Source organism: Protomyctophum bolini (genome assembly GCF_963924005.1).
Source record: "Protomyctophum bolini genome assembly, chromosome: 10".
NCBI lineage: Eukaryota > Metazoa > Chordata > Actinopteri > Myctophiformes > Myctophidae > Protomyctophum > Protomyctophum bolini.
In genome coordinates this window covers 23,479,400-23,500,548 of record NC_137871.1, presented here as the reverse complement: position 1 = coordinate 23,500,548, position 21,149 = coordinate 23,479,400, and the positions used below count along the sequence as shown (strand labels likewise).

At 41.8% G+C, this 21,149-nt stretch overlaps 1 protein-coding gene across 1 annotated transcript; it reads left to right on the top strand.

Moving 5' to 3' along the window:
• Positions 1-285: 285 nt before the first annotated feature.
• Positions 286-19,505, top strand: hmmr (hyaluronan-mediated motility receptor (RHAMM)). The gene is made up of 22 exons (XM_080773746.1): positions 286-397; positions 3,065-3,163; positions 4,363-4,460; positions 5,211-5,288; positions 5,773-5,961; positions 6,047-6,133; positions 6,368-6,479; positions 6,592-6,657; positions 6,918-6,991; positions 8,255-8,328; positions 8,761-9,128; positions 9,243-9,391; positions 11,478-11,713; positions 12,342-12,458; positions 13,045-13,227; positions 13,931-14,047; positions 15,106-15,288; positions 15,936-16,166; positions 16,490-16,550; positions 16,705-16,881; positions 18,182-18,350; positions 18,571-19,505. Exons 1-22 carry the CDS (start codon positions 358-360, stop codon positions 18,588-18,590), a joined length of 2,928 nt encoding a protein of 975 aa, XP_080629872.1. The 5' UTR covers positions 286-357; the 3' UTR covers positions 18,591-19,505.
• The last annotated feature ends 1,644 nt before the right edge of the window (positions 19,506-21,149 follow it).

Here is a 21,149-nt window from a genome sequence, read left to right as displayed (position 1 = left end):
TTGTAACCCCTTTGAGCAGAACACATAACGTGACAGGAACACATGATGGCCGCTGGGTGGCGCACTGGCGCCGTGTCGGTAGATGCAAACAGTGTTCCTCAGAGTGATCCTGTGGCAGTGATTGGTTAACCACGCGTCGCCAGGCATTCCAATTGGCTGAGACCTAGGCTGAGACCCGCTGAGACGACTCAGGCTTTCCACAAGGCGGATTGGTTGGCTGCTTTCTGTGTGACGTCAATTTGAATTGAATTTAATGCGCGATTACATTTGTTGTTTTGTTTGCTTGGCAGTTCCATGTCTGCAACTTGTGCCGCGTCACATATTTGAGCAGAGGTTTCATTTTACTTGTCTTCAACTATGTCTTTTGCAAGAACTAAACGTTTTAACGAACATGTCGGTAAGTAAGTCAAGTAAACATTTAGTAGCAGCTTTACTGACAGTTTGGTAGCAGTTTACAAGTTATTGGTAGGCTATGCTACGCTACTAAGCTAACGTACTTAGCGTAGCAGTGCTAAGTAGGCCAATATATTATAAACTCTTGGTTCCACCCTGTAAAAGTTAAGATACTAGCTATGATGGGTCGTCTAGTATCTATAGTTACTTTGGGTTGAGAATTCTGGTAGAATGGAACATGTACGATGTTACAGCCTAAGGTCACAGCACCTGATAATCTGTCCACAGTCCGCACCACTGCCCTAAACATGTACCGTATGTAGAGGAAAAAAAGAAAAACCCTTTCCCCAGATTGTAGTTACTGTTACACTTGTTCCCAAACAATGTGACTGTATGACTACTAGAATTTCGTGGCCGCTACGCGGCCACTCAATCCCAGAGTTACTTCGCCACGCACTATGGGAAGAAGGAAATAGTTATTTAATGAATCGCATGTTGGTGTGTGTGTGTGTGGGGGGGGGGGGCCTTACAGGCGTGCATGTGCGTGTGTGCGTGCAGGCGTATGTATACATTAGGGCTGTCACGATTCGCCTAGTCCACGATTCCATTCAAGTTTCGATTTGCAGCTCACGATTCGATTCGATGTTCGATTCGCTATCACGATTGGCCTAGTCCACGATTCAATTCAATTTTCGATTTGAAGCTCACGATTTGCTTCGATGTTCGATTACATTTTTTCAATCTATTTTTTTAAAACCTTGTTTTTCAGCATTGAGGGCTATATTCATTATAATTTAGGGCAATATCTTGGTTTGTAAAGAAAAACACTTGTTTCCCAATAAGTCACATTTATTTTGTCTAAATAACAAATCAGAATGAGAATAATAAAAGGTTTAACAACTTTGGGTTTTATGCCCTAACATTTTTTAAATGTTTCTTTAAGATGAGATGACTTGTAACATTGTTGTTAAGCTCTAAGTAAGTAAAAGAAAGAAGAAAAAAAAAAGACAAATAGTATATAGACCCATCTGTTGTTAGTTCGTTCAAGTATTAAATACTAATTTAAGTGTTCAATTTCACTTATACACTACCTGGTTATAAATAGATGCAGTAGGCTACACCATTTTATGCAGTATTTTATACTATTTCTATTTAGTGTACATTTAGTGGATGTGGCTTACATCCGGTCTAAAGCCCACCCACTGTATGCGCTGATTTCCATACACAATCCGTATCCTCCCCTCACCGGATGTTGAATTAACAGTACTAACGGCCATATATTTGACGATCTTTTACACAAAACGATTTTAACGGGCAACGTTTCACATGTATTATTAGTTGTATACATTTTAGGAGTGAAAACATGTGTGACCTGCATGGCATTTTGTAACGTGGTTCTGCTGTTCTGCAACTCTCATTAAATATTGAAAGCCAGCGTTTTCCACCACTGATAGTGGTCGCATGTCTGCAGCTATGCAGACCGCAACTCCGTGCGTTAATTGTTTTGCACGGGGCGAATTAGCTGAGCTTTTCTCTATAAGAATATAGTTGGCTGTGTTGTTGTCTTTGTACCATCGTCGTGTGTGTGTGTGTGACTGACTGTGTGTGTGTGTGTGTGTGTGTGTGGCACTGCTCCGATTCAGCTGGATTTTCGTCTCTTTTTTTTCTCCATGCATTCGCATGGGCGGAATGGGCCGCCCGCTCGCGGAAGTAAATTGGCTGTGTGGCGAAAATAGGCAAAGTGATCGGTGTAATGCTGCTAACGTTAGCATGTGTGCTATCAGGCAAAAGCTGAGATAGATATGCAACTACTACTGGGGAAAATGCCATACAAAACACAACACCTAATTTCGGAATGTTATTGTGACCTATTGAGCACAATCAGACCATCATGATTTGCTTGCTGGACCTATAATTAATTTATTAGCATTAAATGTCCACTCGCCCATCCAAAAGAAAAGCAAGATGGCTGCGACAGATTGTGAGCGCGACGGACTACGGAGGCCAGGAGGAGCAGAGCTGGTGACGTAAGAGGCAGGCAGTGTTGCCAGGTTTGCGAATTGTAAGCGAGTTGCAGTGTATGCAAGTAGCGTGGTTAAATTCCTTGTTTCTCGGCGTGTTGTGGCACCCGTTTATCTGCTGGCTCGATCGTGATTTTCATAAAAGTAATATTTGCAGAGTAAATAAGAAACTTGAACGGCTAAAAAATAGGCTATGTCAGTTCGGGGAGGGTGGCGAATTTATTTTGCATATAGAGATGTGTGGTAAAAGTGTGGTTCGGTCGGAGATAGAGCATGAAGAATGAGCATGGGTACACCTTTTCACTTGTATAGTAGATACCAGTGCGGTTCCAAAACGTTTTCATTGTCAAGGACCCCGAAATTGACACTCAGTAGACCGCGGACACCCATCCAGAAGATCTTTACAGTTCTGGCAGTGATTTTCCACTGCCCTATACAGATTTATTTATTTACTAACATAACATGTCGGTTCAGTACTTTATGAGCACTCAAGCTGCCGTCCTTAATTTGGATTTGTCTTTATAGCCTATTATTATTCTTAATATTAATAATAGCTTATCATTAAAATGATATGTTGCCATGTCTTTAATTTACACCATTGTACAATCAAGTTTACTTTAGTGCTTTTAATGTTATTTGACCCCCACCAGCCTGTTCTATCGGTCCTGGAGACTACGACATCAAGCCTGCCGAGCTGAAGGGAGCTGTGACCTTCCACAGATCTGACAGGTTCAGACCCACCAAGGAGGGTGCGTCAAAGACGTCCAAGTGCTTATAATATGAGATCTACCATGGCAGCCCTTGGACTAAAGTTCTCAGTCGCCACGACTAATTTGGATTCCATATTAGAAGCCACTGCATGTCTTCTATGAAAGCCAGCATGTCTTCTATTGGTTTGAGTTTTTATTTCACAGTATGGGTACATTTCTACCGAAAGCACAAGTCAATACAAAAACTGTTACTTTGTGGACGATCCATGATTAAGCATTACACTTATTTACAACAGGGTCCACCATTTTCAATTAATCATAATATTTAGAGACGTACAAATATACAAAAATCATTTTAAAGAAAGTAAAGGGGGAAAAAAGTCTGTGGTGCTCTTTGGGAGTGGTTTTGAAGGAGTCAAGGGATTCACATGTTTTAATGGCTGTTGGTAGGGCGTTCCACATTCTAGTGGCATAGGAGCTAAATTATTTTAATTCCTTGTTTGAGACGAGATCTGGGTTGTATGGCAGATCTAAAAGCTCAACATGTCACGTGTTGTGAGCTTGTAGATCGTCTGTTTGGTCATTGGCTATGTAATAGAGCGCTGAAGTCCTGACGTCACTTACTCAGCCCCTGGTTCACTGAAGTTTTTCTCTATGGAGAATAACATGGGGTCATCCTATCATCTCATAAGCATTGTGGTCGAAAATAAACAACACTGTCCCAGCGATATTGCCGGGGAGGTGTCTATCGTTTGACAGTCAGTCCCTCAAAATTTGATACAGTATGTTTCTAACGCAAATTAATTTATTTGGCAGCAATAACTACCGTTTTCTCTCAGTCAGTTGATTCTCCATATACATATGAGTGAAACAGCCGGGATGATTAATTTTTTATTTATTTATTCTTATACGAGTTGATCTCTAGTTCTCTACCGATATTGACGTCAGACTTCGGTGCTTTATGTTAACTAAGAATTAAGATTAAATAGTTTTTTAAGTGGTCAAACTGACAATACAAGTTTAGAAGCATCTGCCGTGAACATGAATGTTCTCAGAAATGTAATAAAAGCTAAGTTTAAAGCCCGACCCTGTGATTACTTCAGCTGGTTGGCTGTGTGTATTGTAACGGCAGCAACATGCATTTAGAATGGTAAACGACATCATTACAATTTCAGGCATGAGATTTTATTTCGGCTTTATTCCATGAGACATTTAATTCAACATCTCCTTGTCTACAGCTGCTGTGGACCTACCACCACCACCACCCCCCTCACCCTCAAGAAGTGTCAGCATGTCACCCATGAGAGTCCGCAGAACCATGTCTGCTGATGGCCTTGTAAGTTGTGGTGTGGTAACCTTGGGTCACCAGGCTTTCCACCTGAGGAAAGCCTGGTCTGTGTTGCTAAATTGCAGTGTGATCCAGTCGGGAGTGGATGATATTTTTTCGTCATGTAGTCATTGTTTTGTAGTCAGTCATCAGGCCGAAACCCTCAATCTGGAACATCCTTTCTTCCCAAAAAAAGCATGACTCGTTCTCTCGTAGCCTGCGGCTTTTATTGGGAAAATCAGTTTGAGGGAAAAGGAAGTTCCAGATTGAGTGTTGACTACAACATGACATAACGATATCATCCGTTCCCGACCGGATCATAAACCCGAAAAGGAATGCTGCCCAGGCTAGTGGTGTGGTGGTTGGAATAATTTAATTTCAAGCTGACAAATCCAAAGGTTAACAAGTAAAAGAAAAAAACAATTGTTTTTCCAACATGGTCCCTGATGTCACTAAACAACGGGACAGACGGTAATGCCTTTTTTCTCCATCATGCATACAATATTGCTTTATGGCACACCAGACACCTAAAAAACCCCCCCCAATAATTGTCAGATGACTTTCATATTATAGGATCTTAGTTTTTTAGTCACCCAGGGTCTTCTGGTCATTTTGAGGATTTTAAAGTACTTAGAACCCCCCCCTTGAGATGAGCCCAGACCTGAAACCCCTCTAGATTTACCCTAATTGGAGATCAATATTGTATTTCTATGGTTCTCATTGAAATCTGAATTATACCACTCTCTGGACATAATGCAGGTTGAAGGATCAAGTGCAAGGAAAGGGAGAAGTGGCGTTACAATGGAGATGAAACTGCAGTGGGTCTTGGAGAAGGAGGTAAGTCATTTGCACATTATCATCAAGTATTATTTACCGGTAAGTCATTTTTGGTTTAAAAACTCAACTCAATCTGACGACTGAGGTTCTCCTGTGGGATCAATAATGCTCTATCTCTCTCATTGCATTGAAATGGGCTCCATGCACACACGCCATTTTGAAAAGAACTTGGGCCCCTTCTCTACTTCCTTCACAGGTGTTACCGGCACCGCTGATGCTAATGAAGGCTCTATTCCATTCTTGGGGTTGGGGTGCTGCTATTGTGTGTGTTTGCTCACTGGAAACACTCACTCTATTTGTACACTCAGAGTTATGGGGATCCTTGAAACTAAAAAGTTTGAGAACCACTGAACACTAAATGGAACAGAGCCTTAATTAGTTATTTTTTGCATATAGCCCATTGGTATCCCACTTGAACCCACTTTAACATTAAGCTAGCTACCCTTTTATGATAATTGCTCTGTTTGACCTGCTTCCTCCAAAGATCCGCTCCTTGGTGCAGCAGCGTGGGGAGCAGGACCAGAGACTCCAGTCCCTGGAGGAAGAGCTTAAGAAGCTGCATGCAAAATTGTTGACAGCAGTCCGGGAGAAGACGGCCTTCTCTGCTAATATGGCCACCTTGGAGAGACAACTGGCTGAGCTCAATAAAGCCAACAAGTTCTTGAAGAACAAGGTCTGCTTATCTGACTTCTATACACATCTTCGGCCTTGGTTGAGTTTATAAAAATAATGAAACTACTGTTTTAATTCATCTGTAGGTGTCTGCTGACACAACAAAGAAACAGATCAACTCTCTGATGATGGAACTGATGGAGGCCAGAAACAATTTGGATGCTAAAAACAAGGTATGGGAGATCAAATTAAGGTCCTCAACAAATTGTAACTTTTGCTAAAGTGTTTGCGCTGTACTCTTTTTGCATAAAGCAAAACATGCTAATAAAAAGCTTTAAAATGAAAACTGACCTGTATATAGTTCACTTGACCTTCCAAGGTGAAAGGCCAACCACAATCATCACACTTGAAAATGTTGCCGGCTGCAGTGGATTGTGCTGAAGTGTAAACTACTGTATGGGTTTCAGGAGTTAAATGACCTGCACATCACCACAGAAGGGCAGCTGCAGGCACTGGAAACGGACCTGCAGACCACTAGAACTGCCCTCACAACTCTCGGGGACAGAAAGAGTGATCTGGGTAAGGATTACAGGTTTGCTTTGTCACCTAGATTTTTCAAAGGCTATGACATGAGAAAGGGCAAGGTAAATATTTTAACTACAAGGGCTATAATGTGATTTACTGTTTACAGAGGACCTCCATCAAGCAACAAATTCAAGGAATGAAGAGCTGGAGAATGAGATGGATAGACTGCATGGTGAGTTCTGAGCATGCCCAGGGATGTGTGTTGAATACCTTCTTTGCTATGTTATGTGGACTATATAGCTCTATATACACACACAATATGAGTGTCTGTACTGGTTTGAAAGGCTGCATTACAGTAAAGTGAGGCAACTTTCTGAACATGACTGAATGTTTTCCTTCACCCACTTAGTTATTTGCATTATTTATATTTATTTAAACAAAAATATTCATCACCCTGCCTTACATTATGCCATGTATACGCATGTTTTCCAGCACTGATGGAGGAACTGAGGGCAGAAGTAAGAGCTCTGCAGGGATACCTGGACGTAGCCAACGATGAGATCCAGGTGAACTATTAATTTGAATTACAATTTAATTAATTACATCACAAATGTAAGGTATATTCATTGGTTGACATTAAAGCGGACTGTGGTGATGTAAAATCACACCCGTGTGACGTGAGGGGCGCCCTTATCATCATCATCAATCAAACCATCACATTCCATGCTCATCCAATCACAATTTGCGTCTTCACTTTTCTGTCCTCACTTTTGCCTTCAATGTTTGTTTACACAAACACAGAAAGATGGGCATAGGAGCGTTTGTCCAATCTTTATGGTAGAGTATGTTAATACAATGTTGGGGTGGTTGTATTTTGTCTCCCTGGGACATTTCGATTGCGATACCTAGAAACGGGTTCTGACCTGAATTTTGACCTGAAGGTTAAGTTTAAATTCATCCCCTGAGCATGAAGGAAGGATCTATTATTCACTCAATGGTAAAACAATTACAGAAATCCGTGGCAGAAGAGGTAACTTGCATAGTGCATCTTTAAAGGGGCACATGACGAAACCCTAGGCTTATTTTGTAGGTTATTTTCTGGTTCAGGTTAAAAACTACAGGTAAAAAAACGATGCAGTTGCATTACATTAAAATAATAATGGGTGTCTGTAAATGGTGCATTTATATAGTGCTTTAAAGGACAACTTCAGTTTTTTCAACCAAGGTTCATGTTTTAGGTTATTAGAGAAAGTAAAAGATGAGTGTTAATTATTTTTCATTTGCTGCTTTCTTTTGTTTTAGGGATTTTAGTTGTTTTTGACAGGGGCGGCGGGGGCATTAAACATAGGGCTAAATATGTATTTATTTTTGCAAAATGTTATAGAGATTTATTTTTTGTATCATTTACTATAGTCCCCCAAGCAATTATATTTGACCACAACAGATCACTGGGTCTACTGAATGTGTCAAACTGACATATTGAGCCTTTGACACACAGTGTGGCTTCTCCCCAGTAGGCTACCTTCACATTCAGTAGATCCTGTGATCTTTTGTGGCCAGATGTACTTTCTTGGTCTAGTAGGATCACTTGACTATAGACATAATGTGTACCGACAGTGGCTTGCATTTCAACAACCCCCAAATTTCCGCTGTCTCGCCCACACCGACAGCGATCTTACTGATTTTGTGTTTGTACTGTAATACATATCTCCATTATGTTGTAAATGCATGCAATTTGTACATGCACTAAATCCAATTATAATTTGTCATTTGAATCATCTTCATGTACTGTGAAAACAATACCGGTACTCAGATTTGTTTGCCTGCAGGACCTTCGGCAGAAGTGTAATGAGAGGGAAGAGCCAGATGAAACCGCAACAAAAGTCCAGCAGGAGAAACTATGGTAAGCAATTGGCTGTGAGCTGAAAATAACAGATTTACAAAATTAGCTAACAATGTATCGCGATAACTAATAAACCAACTAAATGGAAAAGGCGGCAGTCCAAAATAAAAGATGCAAGACTGGCTCAGATGCAATTTCCCATGTTTATTTGAGAACGCTGGTGCGTTTCGGGCAGAGCCTTCTTCAGAGCAGACTTCACTTAACTTTTAAGTCTGCTCTGAAGGCTATTGAGTTCTGCTTTTTCCATTTAGTTGGTTTATGAGTTAAGTTATTTTCAAGGCTGAGCACCCACTGCCTTAAACAAAGGGCAGTTTCCAGAGGTAGCGCACCTTCTTTCTTTAAATGTATCACAATACTTTAGCTGGTATAACTATACTACTGAGTATTGGACTCTAAAACGTCTGACACCTATTTGCTACTTGTTGTGCCCAGTGAACTAGAGAGAGAAGTGGAACGGCGCACTGTGGAACTGCAACACCTCCAGAGTGTCCTGCGGCAGAAAGAGGAGGAGTCGGCAAGCTGTCAGCAAAAGCTTGGGGCCTCCCAGGACACTCTGAGAGAGACCGAGGAGAGACTGAACAGTTGCGAGGTGGAGCTGAGATGTTCACAGGAGGCGCTGGGCGACATGGCCGTCCAGATGAAAGAGACCAGCGAGGCCCTCGAGGAGTCCCTTGGTAAGGTGAGCCAGCAGGGGACGGAGCTGACCAGACTGAGGGACATGCTGAGGAGAACCGAGCAGAAAGTGGACGAGAGAACATCCCAACTCGCAGAGAGTCGCCTGCGCCACGAGGAAGCCATGAGTGCGTATCGAATGAAATCCCAAGTGCCACATTTTATCATCTTGGATTCAAATACATTTAGAATTGTGTTGTGTCACACATTTTATTTTTTATTTTCTGTCTTTTGGTTTTTAGGCCGGATACAGCAGGAGGGCCTGAGGCGAGTGGAGGAACTGGAGACGGAGCTCTGCGCCCTCCGGGCAGTCGGGACGGAGGAGCGGAACGAACTGATCCAACTTCAGCAGGTTCATGCTGCCCTGACTGAGCTGCTGCAGAAGGAAAAGGTAAAAGAACAGTTGACAGTTTTGTACAGGGGGTAGCAGCACACGATGCAATCCATTTTTAAATGTTTCCTGTTAACCTGCGGAAGCACCACAAGCATCAAATTGTGAACAGTTTGCATTTGGCCGGGCTGCATGATATTAAGAAAACATGCGGAAAACACAAGGCCCCAAACGAAATCAATCCCAGCTGTACGGTACTCCTCTCTTGACAAACAAACTCTCACCGGAGCAGATGACGGTCCCGGGCGGAGACGGAGAGGCAAACGGGCAGGGCCGTTTGTCTCTGTCTCCACAAGTGTGTGGAGCCGGCAACTTCCGTGTTTTTTGTCACGGAAGCGTCACGGCCCGTCAATCAATCTCTTTTGCGACATTGACCCTCCAAAACATAAAGGAAAAACAATACAGATAGATACCTCTCACAGAAACTAGGACATTACACATAAGGATGGATATTAAAACGAGTTAAAGGAATATCTTTGACTGAGCCATGCTCTTTTTTTTTTTAAATGACATTTTAAAATAAATCCTTAATGAATAATATGTGGCAGTGCTACAAGTTAGCGGCGTGCTCAAGTGCCTTGCTCAGGGAGTGGCACCTAGACTAGGGATGCGTTCGGGATGCGAACCAGGTACCTTCTGTTATGACGTATGGGAAATGATTGAACCTGGTGTGGGGTACTGTTTTTGAGCTCTTGAATAGATTTTCTAATTTCTTTGTATAGGTTGTCATATCAGCCCTGTCCAACTTAAAAGCCTGAAACAGAAATGTTATTTGTATACATTCCCAGTGTTCATTCACGCAAACACAATTGTTAATCGCTATTATTTGAAATTGAGTGACACTTTATCATCAGGTAAAATGTCATAATCTTGACAGCCCTACCTGCCCTACCCACTACCAGGCAGCCTCTACCCATTCAGCTTTTATGATGTTACAGCTATAGTACCACTGAGTACATGTGCATAGCTTCAGCTTGTGTTTGATGTCAGGATTGTGGTCTATTATACTCTAGTTCCAATTCCAAGAATAAGTGATATTAGAAAGGTAAACGTGGGATGCAAGAACCGCAGAGATAAAAGGTGAAAATGACTGCATCTCATTCCAGATCTAAAGCAACAAGAAGAAAAGGACACCAAATTGATTCTGATGGAGAACAGATGTCAAGTGATGGAGAAAATGATTTAATTCTCAAAAAAGACAGAATTATGAAGCATGAGAATGGGGAGGTGAAGAGATGAGCAGGGAAATACCAGCTCTGACAGCACCAATATGGATATAGTAGATGTGTATATCTATCTAATTAACACATTGTTGTAGTAACTATACATATAACAAGGTGTTTATCATAATTTAAGGTTTTAATTAATGGTTATATTATATGCCAGTCACAAACAAAACAAACCTTTATCTGGCAGGAACAAAAAGGCCATATAACCTAAGTAACCTGTTTAAATATTTACCAATGTATGTACGTGCCCGTTGCAGTCGGCCACCGGCCTACTTGGGAACGATGCAACTTAGGAACCTAATAATATACGTTGTCATAGCACCCGTTTTAACTGTCAGCCGGTGTCCCACATGGAGATCTGTGTATGTGCCTGTGTGTGGAGACTTCAAACAAAAGTGTACTTGGCAATCAATTCGGCCCACTGGCAGAGCCTGGTTGAGCCTCAATTGGCTGAGGCAGAGGCTGGAAATTGCACAGGTGAAAGGAGTTGGCCTCATTAGGCCCACTGGCAGAGCCTGGCCCAGGTGAAAGGAGTTGGCCTCATTAGGCCCACTGGCAGAGACTTTTGTGGTGGTTTTGGAGAACCGTGGGTCCGACCGACTCGAAACCTGGCACTGCACTCCTTGTGGGGGTGTGGAATGCGTGTGTTGAATGTGAAGTCGGTTCTCGAGTTACGTGCATTACAACCATACTCGCATGCACGCACGCTCGTACGCAGAGACGTGGCACATTTGTAGTAGGATTAATGAGCTGGCCAGATGTATGGAGAACCGGGATGATGTAGGACTCGTCTGAGGGCAACCTAGAGAGACTTTCGGTATAAACAGTGATTTAAAAAAATGTCTTTGTTCCTGCAGGCCCTTGTCGCGTCTCTGTCCCTCCTCCTGCAACAGGAGAAGGCAGAGTCCGACCAGCGCATGAAGGACCTCCGAGATGAGATGGAGGAGGTGCTGGGAGAACTGGCTGCCATGGAGGAGCAGGAAGGATCTAGCCGAGGCATGCTGACGGAGACCCAGGGGGGGTTCCTGGTCCTCCAGCAGGACCATGCAGAGTTGGAGAAACAACTGAGTGAAACCAGGGCCCTGCTTGACAGGTACAGGTCTAAACACCAACATGGACATATATTTTTAGTGTGCGGAGAGTTTAAAATATGTTATGACTCAAGGGTGCTCCTTTAGTGCAGTGTTTCTCAAATGGGCATACTAGTACTTTTCTGTTTTATTTTAATTTTATTTATTACAACATACAAAATACTTTTTTTTCCTGTTACCCCTGGAGACTGGAGAAGCTTAAATATGGACTATATCGAAGAGAGCAGTTTATTCTGACCGTTTCATACCCCGTTTGTGTAGGGCAGGACCCACCTTCACTTTCCCACACGCATTTCACAAGCCCGTACCACTTGGAAATTATACATTTATTTTGTTATTTTTGTTTTCATTGTTTTTATATATATTGTTGGTATATTATATGTACACTGTCTTGTAACCCTCAAAATAAAAAATACTTATTTTTATCCCATATGTCTAAATTCACTTTCCTCTGGAAACTAACTGGTATGTTTAGAAAATATTGTTTTTACGTCCGGAGACGTAATGCCCTTGCTGAGGTCTGCCCCAGGGAGGGTTCAAACCCACAACCTTCGGCATGTGGAAAATATTGATATGCCCTATATATTTTTTGTTTTGATAACATCAAACCTTTTTGTTTGACATGTTTAGTAAGATGAAGGAGATGTCTGGTTTGGAAGAGAACCACTCTCTGGCCATGAGAAGCCTTCAGGAGCAGCACACCAACTCACTCCACAAGACGAGAGACACTGCTGCTGAGCTGGAGAGGTGAGTGTCTGTATATAACTTGAATAATGGAAGGTCAGTTTGATAGGCTTAATTTTTAGAGCCTTAGTACGAATTCATAATTACACTACTGAACGTACACGTGGAGCTAATTAGCTTTGCTCTTGGAGCATTCAGAGTGAAAAGCCAGCTTATCCAATGTCTGTGGAAGTCCTTGCCATCGCATTGAAATGTGATGGCTGTGGCTTTTTTAAATGGACGGTATTCACCATGCATCTACAGTTATACACTAAACATTTATGAATTAACTGATATCAGAGAGCTCTGTGTATTTACTAGCACACCCAAAATGGAATGGTTCTTTTTTTTTTTTGGTTCAAAATACTCTCAGCAATGGAAAATGTTAGAACAGAGTCAACGGACAATGTTGTAAGTGCAGTAATGTTTAGCCAAGTAATATGAAATCTAAAGTGATAAAGCCATTGCCTTTAATAACAAATGGCCTGTTTCTGTCGGATATTTGGCTAAATTTGTGAATAGACGACATGCATTCATTGATGGGCTGTATGGTGACTATGGTCCTTTCCTTTCTTAATTTTTATTCTATTTAAATGCTGCCCAATTCCAGCATCAAACAGTCTCTGAAGCAAGCAGAGGAGAGGTCGAGAAACCTGGAGGAGGAGGTGGAGAGAGTCACTCATCAGATGAAAGAAGAGATGGTCGCCAAGATTCAGAAGAAGGATGATGACGCCAGGAGGATGAGGGAGGAGACAGACGGCATACATCGTGCCGCTCAGGAGGAATGGGCGTGGTACGTAAGACGGCAAAATTAGATTTACGTGATTTATTTAGTTTTAGCCACGTGGAATGTTTTAGTGTTATATCATGAGATTTTAGTCGACTAAATGTAAAGTTGATTTAGTCTACTAAAATGTATTTTGGCGGCTAAAAGTGGCCTTGATGGCGTCTTAATGAATTTGACAGTTTCTGAATCTGATGTCCAGTCAGTGGTCTGAAGCCTTCAGACGTGCCTCCTTAGGAGACTTGGCTCAGCTCTGAACCCATTTTGTGTTACCCATTGCGACCGCATGCCCTTGCTGACGTCGACCCCAGGGAGGGTTCGACAACTTTCCGCATGACAGGCGACCCTCTTTGAAAATATATTAGGGCACATCAATATTTTCCAATCTGTGTCATTATGTCAGCCACCCGCCAATAAAACCCAAGTTGCCAGCTCACTTGGAGTGAGTTTTTAATACTGTATTAAAAACACACCCATGTGAAGTGAGTGTTGCAACTCCTTGTGGGTGTCTCCACGGGTCCGGAAGTTCCAGACCCACAGGAAAGCGGCCAGGGTGCTGGTCCGGTTCCGGCGAGCCACTCCTTGTCTGTAACGGTTGAGAAATGACACCAACCAAGCTATTTTCGTGCTTGGACAGACCCGGGGACAGACAGTCAAATGTCAAACATTTTGTTTTGATAACATCAAACCTTTTTGTTTGTGACATGTTTAGTAAGATAAAGGAGATGTCTGCTTTGGAAGAGAACCACTCTATGGCCATGAGAAGCCTTCAGGAGGAACACACCGACTCACTCCACAAGACAAGAGACACTGCTGCTGAGCTGGAGAGGTGAGTGTCGTTCCATTATTCAGGTTAAATACAGACAGTTTGATTAATGGGCTTTTCTTTTTCTTTTTGTTTTCATGACCGTTGCATTTTAACCGCCAGAATGACCGGCTAAACCTTTGTCACACTGAACAAAGATGACATGTTCCTTTTTTTTGTTGTTGTGATTGACATGGTTAAATGCCTTGTCTATTGTCATGGTTGTGCAGTATAAATTGGACCATAATGGTGTTCTGCCATGACTCAAAAATATTCTTGACATACCTGCCCATTTTCCAAAGCGGTTTGAAATGAACAGAATCTAAAGAAGTCCTTGAATATCTAACGAAGCGTTCAACTTGTAGAGCCTTTCTGCCTTGCAGCCTTAGTACTCGTAATTAATAATTATGTAACTTGAACGAGTGCCTGAACGTACCTGTGGAGCTCATTAGCTTCTTGGAGCATTCAGAGTGAAAAGCCAGCTTATCCAATTTTCTCAATGTCCATGGAAGTCATTGCCATCGCATTGAAATGTGATGGCTGTGGCTTTAGAACAGGCCAGATCCATATGGAGCTATAGGGGTGATCAGGTCCAGAGCCCGGGCAGAGGCTTTTGTGCTGGTTCTGGACAACCGTGGGTCCGACTTACTCTACATCGGGTACTGGACCCCCTGCGGGGTGTGGAACGCGTGTGTTGAATTTCAAGTCGGTGGGGCGAGTTACGTGGATTACACACATACAGATGGACAGAGACCTGGTGCATTTATAGATAGATGGTTCTTTTTTTGTTTTTTTTGTTTTGTTTATTTTACTGATTTTGAAACCTTTGTCAAGTAGTTCAAAATTGTCCCTGGAAAAATGATTAATTCAAGCGGAAATGGAAAATGTTAGAACTGAGTAAACAGACAATCGTGGAATATTGTTTAGCAAAGTAACATGAAATCTAATGATATTGCCATTAATGGACAAATGGCCTGTTTCTGTCGGATATTTGGCTAAATCTGTGAATAGACGATGACATGCATTGACGGGCTGTATGGTACTTTATATTTAAATTCTATATAAATGCTACCCAATTCCAGCGTCATACGGTCTCTGCAGCAAACAGAGGAGAGGTCGAGAACCCTGGAGGAGGAGGTGGAAAGGGTCACTCATCAGATGAAAGAAGAGATGGTCGCCACGATTCAGAAGAAAGATGATGACACCAGGAGGATGAGGGAGGAGGCGGACGGCACACATCTTGCCGCTCAGGAGGAATGGGAACGGTACGTATGACATGGTGTTTATTTTGACAGCAAATTCAGATTTTTGTGATTTTTGTTTTTAATAGTCATGTGGAATGTTTTAGTGTTAGTTATAGAGCGCCCTCTATAACTAAGTCCTGATGTCACTCGCTCATCGACTAATCTAATATACGGCAACCTTCCCCGTGTTTCTTCACTAGTCCGATCTAGAAGAACACAGTTTGCCGGCCATTGCTACAGAGCTGACAATGAGGTTATATCTTCCCTTCTCTGGAATCCTGCCTCAAAGCAGACCAGAGGTCATTCTCTGATGTCATCAGTAAGCAGGAACTGGGGATGAAGGACCGGAAAGTCTGGCATGGCAATTGTGAAATCTCGACTGCAGTCGAAAAAGGATGATGATGATTTTCATCATGCAACCATGTGTAAAATGACTTGTCTCTTACTTATGCTGGATCTCTTGTCCACTAGTCCCTTCCTAACATTTTAGTCTAGTTTTTATTTGTTGATGAAATTGTCTATAATGTAGTCTTTTAGTCATCATAGCTTAGTTTTCTTTAAGTTTTCGTCAGTGAAAAAAGGTAGTCGATGAACAGCTTTCCTCCAAGCACAACTGTTTCATGTCCCAGAGTCATTTTTAATGTTTTCGTTTTCTTCACTGTACTAAGGGAGCTCAAGAGGACTGAGGAGGCCAGTCACGCAACCCTGGCTCTCCGACTCGAAGAACGGGTGAAGTCGGTCGAGGCGAGCCACGCGACCCTGGTCGACCAACTAGAAGAGCAGATGAAGTGTCTCCAGGACCAAGTCGAGACTTTGGCTCAGGAGAAGGTCACCCTGCAATGGGAAATGTTAGAACAGAGAAAGGACCTCGAGGGACATCTAGCTGAAGCACAAGACCGGTGAGTGTGGGGGGTGGAAGTATTTAAGAGTTTATGTATCACGTTCTGCATAATACAATATGCTGTATGCACTATTTCCGATGTTTTGCACTTTTTCTGAAAGGTCCCTCTCTTCCAGGCTATGGCCATAATGCTTGGGTATTTGGACTAGTTGCACCTTCCTGTAAAGTTCTGTTCCTGCAACTCTAAAAACTAATTCTGTCCATACTTGCTGTCTGTCCGAAAACATTGGTACTACCAGACAAATTCAAGGCACAAATCTCGCCTCACAGCAGATTTACTAAAGAAACAAATGCATATTATTTTCACTTCTGTGTTCTCAGTTCAAGTTCCGAGTGGAAGCAAAAATATGAAGAACTGTTGGCTAAAGTCAAGCCTTTCCAGGTGAGCTTTCCGGCCTAGAGAAGATGTAAAAAAAAGTTGAAAAAAAAAGTATTAAAAAAATATATCTGTATCTATATAGATGGAGAGCGAGCTCAAAACTTTAATTCTCAGTCATTGACGTTGCAAATAACAATCAGTTGTTTGGTTCTTACAGGAACAGCTCAATGGCTTTGCTGCAGAAAAAGATGCGCTGCTCAATATGAATGGATCTAACCAGGAGGAGTTGACTCGGCTGGCTGAAGCTTACGCTCGTCTTCTGGGCCACCAGAATCACAAGCAAAAGATCAAACACATGGTGAAGCTGAAGGACGAGAACCTTGCGCTTAAACAGGTGAAACATGCGCGCGCGCACGCACACACACACACACACACACACACACACACACGCGCGCTACTTGGTCCCACTAATACTGTATGAACATGACTAGCCAATGGCTGTGATTTACCTCCACCAGTTTCGGTGAGAACTAAACGTTTAAATTGCATTGCATACATTCCTTTTCTATGCTGTTTGTCCAAGTGACACTATATACACATGCTGACCACAGTACACACACTATTATCCAGTATTTTTCAGTTTAGACACTTCCTGTCATTCCTTCCTGACTACGGTACCGTGTGTCTGGAGAAGCTGATTCTTTATGCCCCAGGCTTTTCTTATGCTGCGTTCAACTTGGTTATGAACCACTGTTGATTTTGACAGCAAATTTTGAATTTACTTTTAGTCATAGTTAAGTTAAAATTAAAAAAAACTATTCTGGAATGTTTTAGTGTTAAATGTAGATTTAGTCAACTAAAATCTTATGATATTTAGTCGACTAAAACTAGACTGATTTAGTCGTCTGAAATATCGTAATGACATACCAGTAAGACACCTTAGGGCGAGAAGCATGCACGCAGGAGACATCGACAAGAGGAAGGATGGATGGGGAAGGATCGACATAATGGAATGTCACAACATTATATGGTGATCTAAGGGTTTGAGGTCCGATGTAGAGTTGCTGGCCAATATTGATGACATCAGGGATCGCCATATATGGGCATTCCCATTTATGGGCTTAATATGAGGCATGACCATATATGGTCATGCCTGGGGGTGAAGGAACAATTAACTAAACGGCATGTTTTCAAGCTGAAAATAGCCGATTTACAAGCTCAACGCGTTGCAGACGCAGCAGTTCTGAGCTTGTCTTTTACTTATACTGGATCTCTTGTCCACTAGTCCCTTCCTAACATTATATTCTAGTTTTTAGTCCTCATGGTTTACAATATTTTTAGTCATCATGGTTTAGTTTTCATTTAGTTTCCATTTAGTTTTCGTCAGTGGGAAAAAAGGTAGTCGACGAACATATTGGTCAACAAAATCAACACTGGTGCTTGTGAACACAATATGGAATATGGACAGATCTGTCTTTCTTCTTCTCATATAATTATTTATTTACTTATTTAAATGACTACTGCTCAGCTCATGCTACTGTTAATACTGTAAATAATGTATCCTCCTTACTGACATGTTTGCACCATTGGTGAGATGCGAAAATACCTTTCGCTGTACTTGTACTGTACATGGACAATAAATTGAATCTCATCGCTCATCTCATCAACCTCCCCTTCGTACTGTGTTTTTGTAGGAGGTGTCAAACCTGCGTTCCCAGGTGACCCGGCAGAAGTCCCAGATGGAACAGCTGAGGACGGAGATCCCTGGAGCCGCCCGACGCCGGTTTGATCCCAGCAAAGCCTTTCAGTGCGACGTCAAAGAGAACCGACAGCCAGAAACGCCTGTCGCCCTCCGAGACGGTGGTGAGTAGTGCTAAACCGTCTGTCATGTCACAGCAGTCTTCATAAGCAGAACAATGTTAAAGATCAACTTCATTTTTTTCAATCATGTTTTAGGTTGTTGAGTTTTATTTATAAGTTAAAGTAAAAGATTATGTCTTGAGTAGGGATAACTAACAATTAGACATTTTTAATGAGGAAAGTGTAGTGCACTGGAAATTGAATAATTTCTCTTGTCCTCCAGGAAATCATCATTATTTGTAGGTGGGGCCTTCGACCAGTCAACACTTTGAATTCCATCTTTCTTTTTGTTTTATTTTTGTTTTGTGAACGTTTTAACATTTTAATCGTTATCTTTTAATAGATTTTATTCCCTTTTTTTATTTTTTATTATTACTTTCATTTGGGCATGGCCCACTGCAGACAGTAGAGGGCACTCTCGCACTGTCACCAGACTAATTTCACACTCGATGAATACAAACGCATACTGTAGCTCCAGCCACAAAGGACACACAACAAATCCTCAGTCTGGGGTTAAAGCGCAAGCTGCTTTATTTTCTATATTTGTCAGAATTTGATAAGACATAGTCTCCATGTATTTGGCCACGGTGGCACTTAAAGACTCGTACGAGGGGTCAGGGGTGTCTGAGGAGTCATCAGTCATGCACAGTAGCGCTCCAGGTGGTGAATGCTGCAAGGATTATGACAGCACTGCTCCACAATAGCTCTCTTCACCTTGGTGTTATTGTGTCCAGACAAAGCCTTCCACCGTTTCTTCTGTTTAGGGAAACCTTTTGAAATGTACAAGTTTCCATAGCCCTATGTGAGTTGACTGTTATCAGTTATTTGTTTAGTGTAAACCCCATTATGTAGCAGAATTAGTATGGTTAAAAATAAAGGTGGTGTAAATTATATATTTTGTTCAAATGGTTAACTATAGCTATATTCCAACAGCAATTGCTATTGAGTGTTTGTTCCTTAACGGGTGCTTCCCAGGTCTGTAATAAACTGAAAATATGCCACATTTCTCATATAAACAATCAAATTGATGCCAATAAATGTATTGTGACATTTTCTGTTTACAAAAGGCTGAAGAGACGTTACTATCTGATGCTGGAGGGTTTTGGTAAGAAACCAAAAGAACATTGCCTCAGTGAACCTCAAGGGAGGAAACTAGAAGCTAATGGTAGTTTGAATGACCCCAGCTAACATGAACTTTGAACACAGTAGGTAGTAGAGATTGCACATATAGAAATATACATCTAATCAGTTTTTCTAGATTGGACAAAATGTCTAAAGTGTATGCAAATTAGTAATTTGCATATACAAGGGTATATGGTACATTTTGACAATGTATAGCTTTTTTTGTATTGTCGATACAGTTAACATAGACTTTCAATTAAACTGGTAATTTGTAATCAAACGCATCAGACAGTTTATTAGGAAATGCATATTTAAGCCAGCCTGACCAGAATCGTGGTGAGACAAATGAAAAGCAGAACAGACCTGGTTGAAATCCCCTCTGGTCTTACCGAGCGGGCGCTGCTGCAGATCTCGCTTATGGTTGGTGTGGTTGGGATTATTGTAGAAGAAACCCCTCTCCCCACATACAAAGTACAAAGCATCCACCAGCTGAGAGCCACACAGGTGCTGTGTGGGGATGGAGCCTACCGCTGACAATGACAGCACCAGCAGTAAAAGCATGGACACAGCCCGTGGTACCACCGCCATAGGAGGAAGGAGACCCCTTGAAAATAAGCACACACGACCAACACTTTATGATCCTAGATTGAGAAGAAGAGCTAGGATAATTAATGAAAAGGTGGCCTATCAGCGTTTTCGTTGTAACTCCAGATGCCTATAGAGATTATAGCTGAAAGACAGAATGGCTTTGAAGCAGAATGGACAGTTGAACTAGAGCATTATATAGAATTAGTTCCCATACTATAGGTGCATTTTGAGACGGATTCATGGTGATATGCCCATCTGAGGTCAGGCGCTACTACTCTGTAGAGCAGATGAAAAGAAATGAGCCGCTCTTGAGTTAACATACATTCCTGATGGTAATTTATTGGCATATGCATTATGCAGAAAAGATTGAGACTTACAGTTCACCAACCTCCAAAAGGCTTTTTATGCCTTATTCCAGAGAGAGGGGGGATGACATGCAGCAAAGCACCTCAAGTTGAATTTGAAGCTCTTGGTGATCCACCACAACGCACCACTCTAAAAAGAACTTTGAAGAAATCAAAGATTTTAGCCTTTTATTGCATATAGGTCAGGTTGAAAAGCCTCAATGAAAAAAAGCTCTGTTGAATATATTTAACTTTTTTCAATTTGCAGTCAGCCAGTGTGAACAAAGTGAAAGTTTGTTGTTCGAGTACAAAACCTGTGTGTTTTGTGCAGAATTTAGAGTCAGACCTAGCTTGAATTCAAATCGACACAATTCATGTAGTTACATTCAACAAAAACGTTAACGCAGGATCTATTCTATGCCCTCCACTGCCATTGATTGTGGAGGTGGAGATGGTTCTAAATCTAGTCTGTTTTATTATGTACCTGTATGATTTTGCCTTTTAAATTTGAATGTATTCCCATGCAGCCAAGGAGAGAAACAACCTTAGCCTACTAGTGGTCCAGACACGGTAAAAGAGCCTTCATTGAGATCTTAACGTTTACTGGACAGCACTGAGTGGCGAATAAATCACTAACTGTTTCTTTCACAAAGAAAATTTCACATTGGTTGCATGTTATCTGGCTTATCTAAGACTCTCTTCACTCTTCAGTGTGCCAGCAGGCTATCCTTGGCATATTAGGTGGGTT

Excerpts from the sequence above, each read along its gene's own strand:
- hmmr (XM_080773746.1), top strand. The coding sequence starts at position 358 with ATGTCTTTTGCAAGAACTAAACGTTTTAACGAACATGTCG. Across the intron at positions 398-3,064 it reads ACGTTTTAACGAACATGTCG|CCTGTTCTATCGGTCCTGGA; the intron begins GTAAGTAAGTCA and ends GACCCCCACCAG. Across the intron at positions 18,351-18,570 it reads TGTCGCCCTCCGAGACGGTG|GAAATCATCATTATTTGTAG; the intron begins GTGAGTAGTGCT and ends CTTGTCCTCCAG.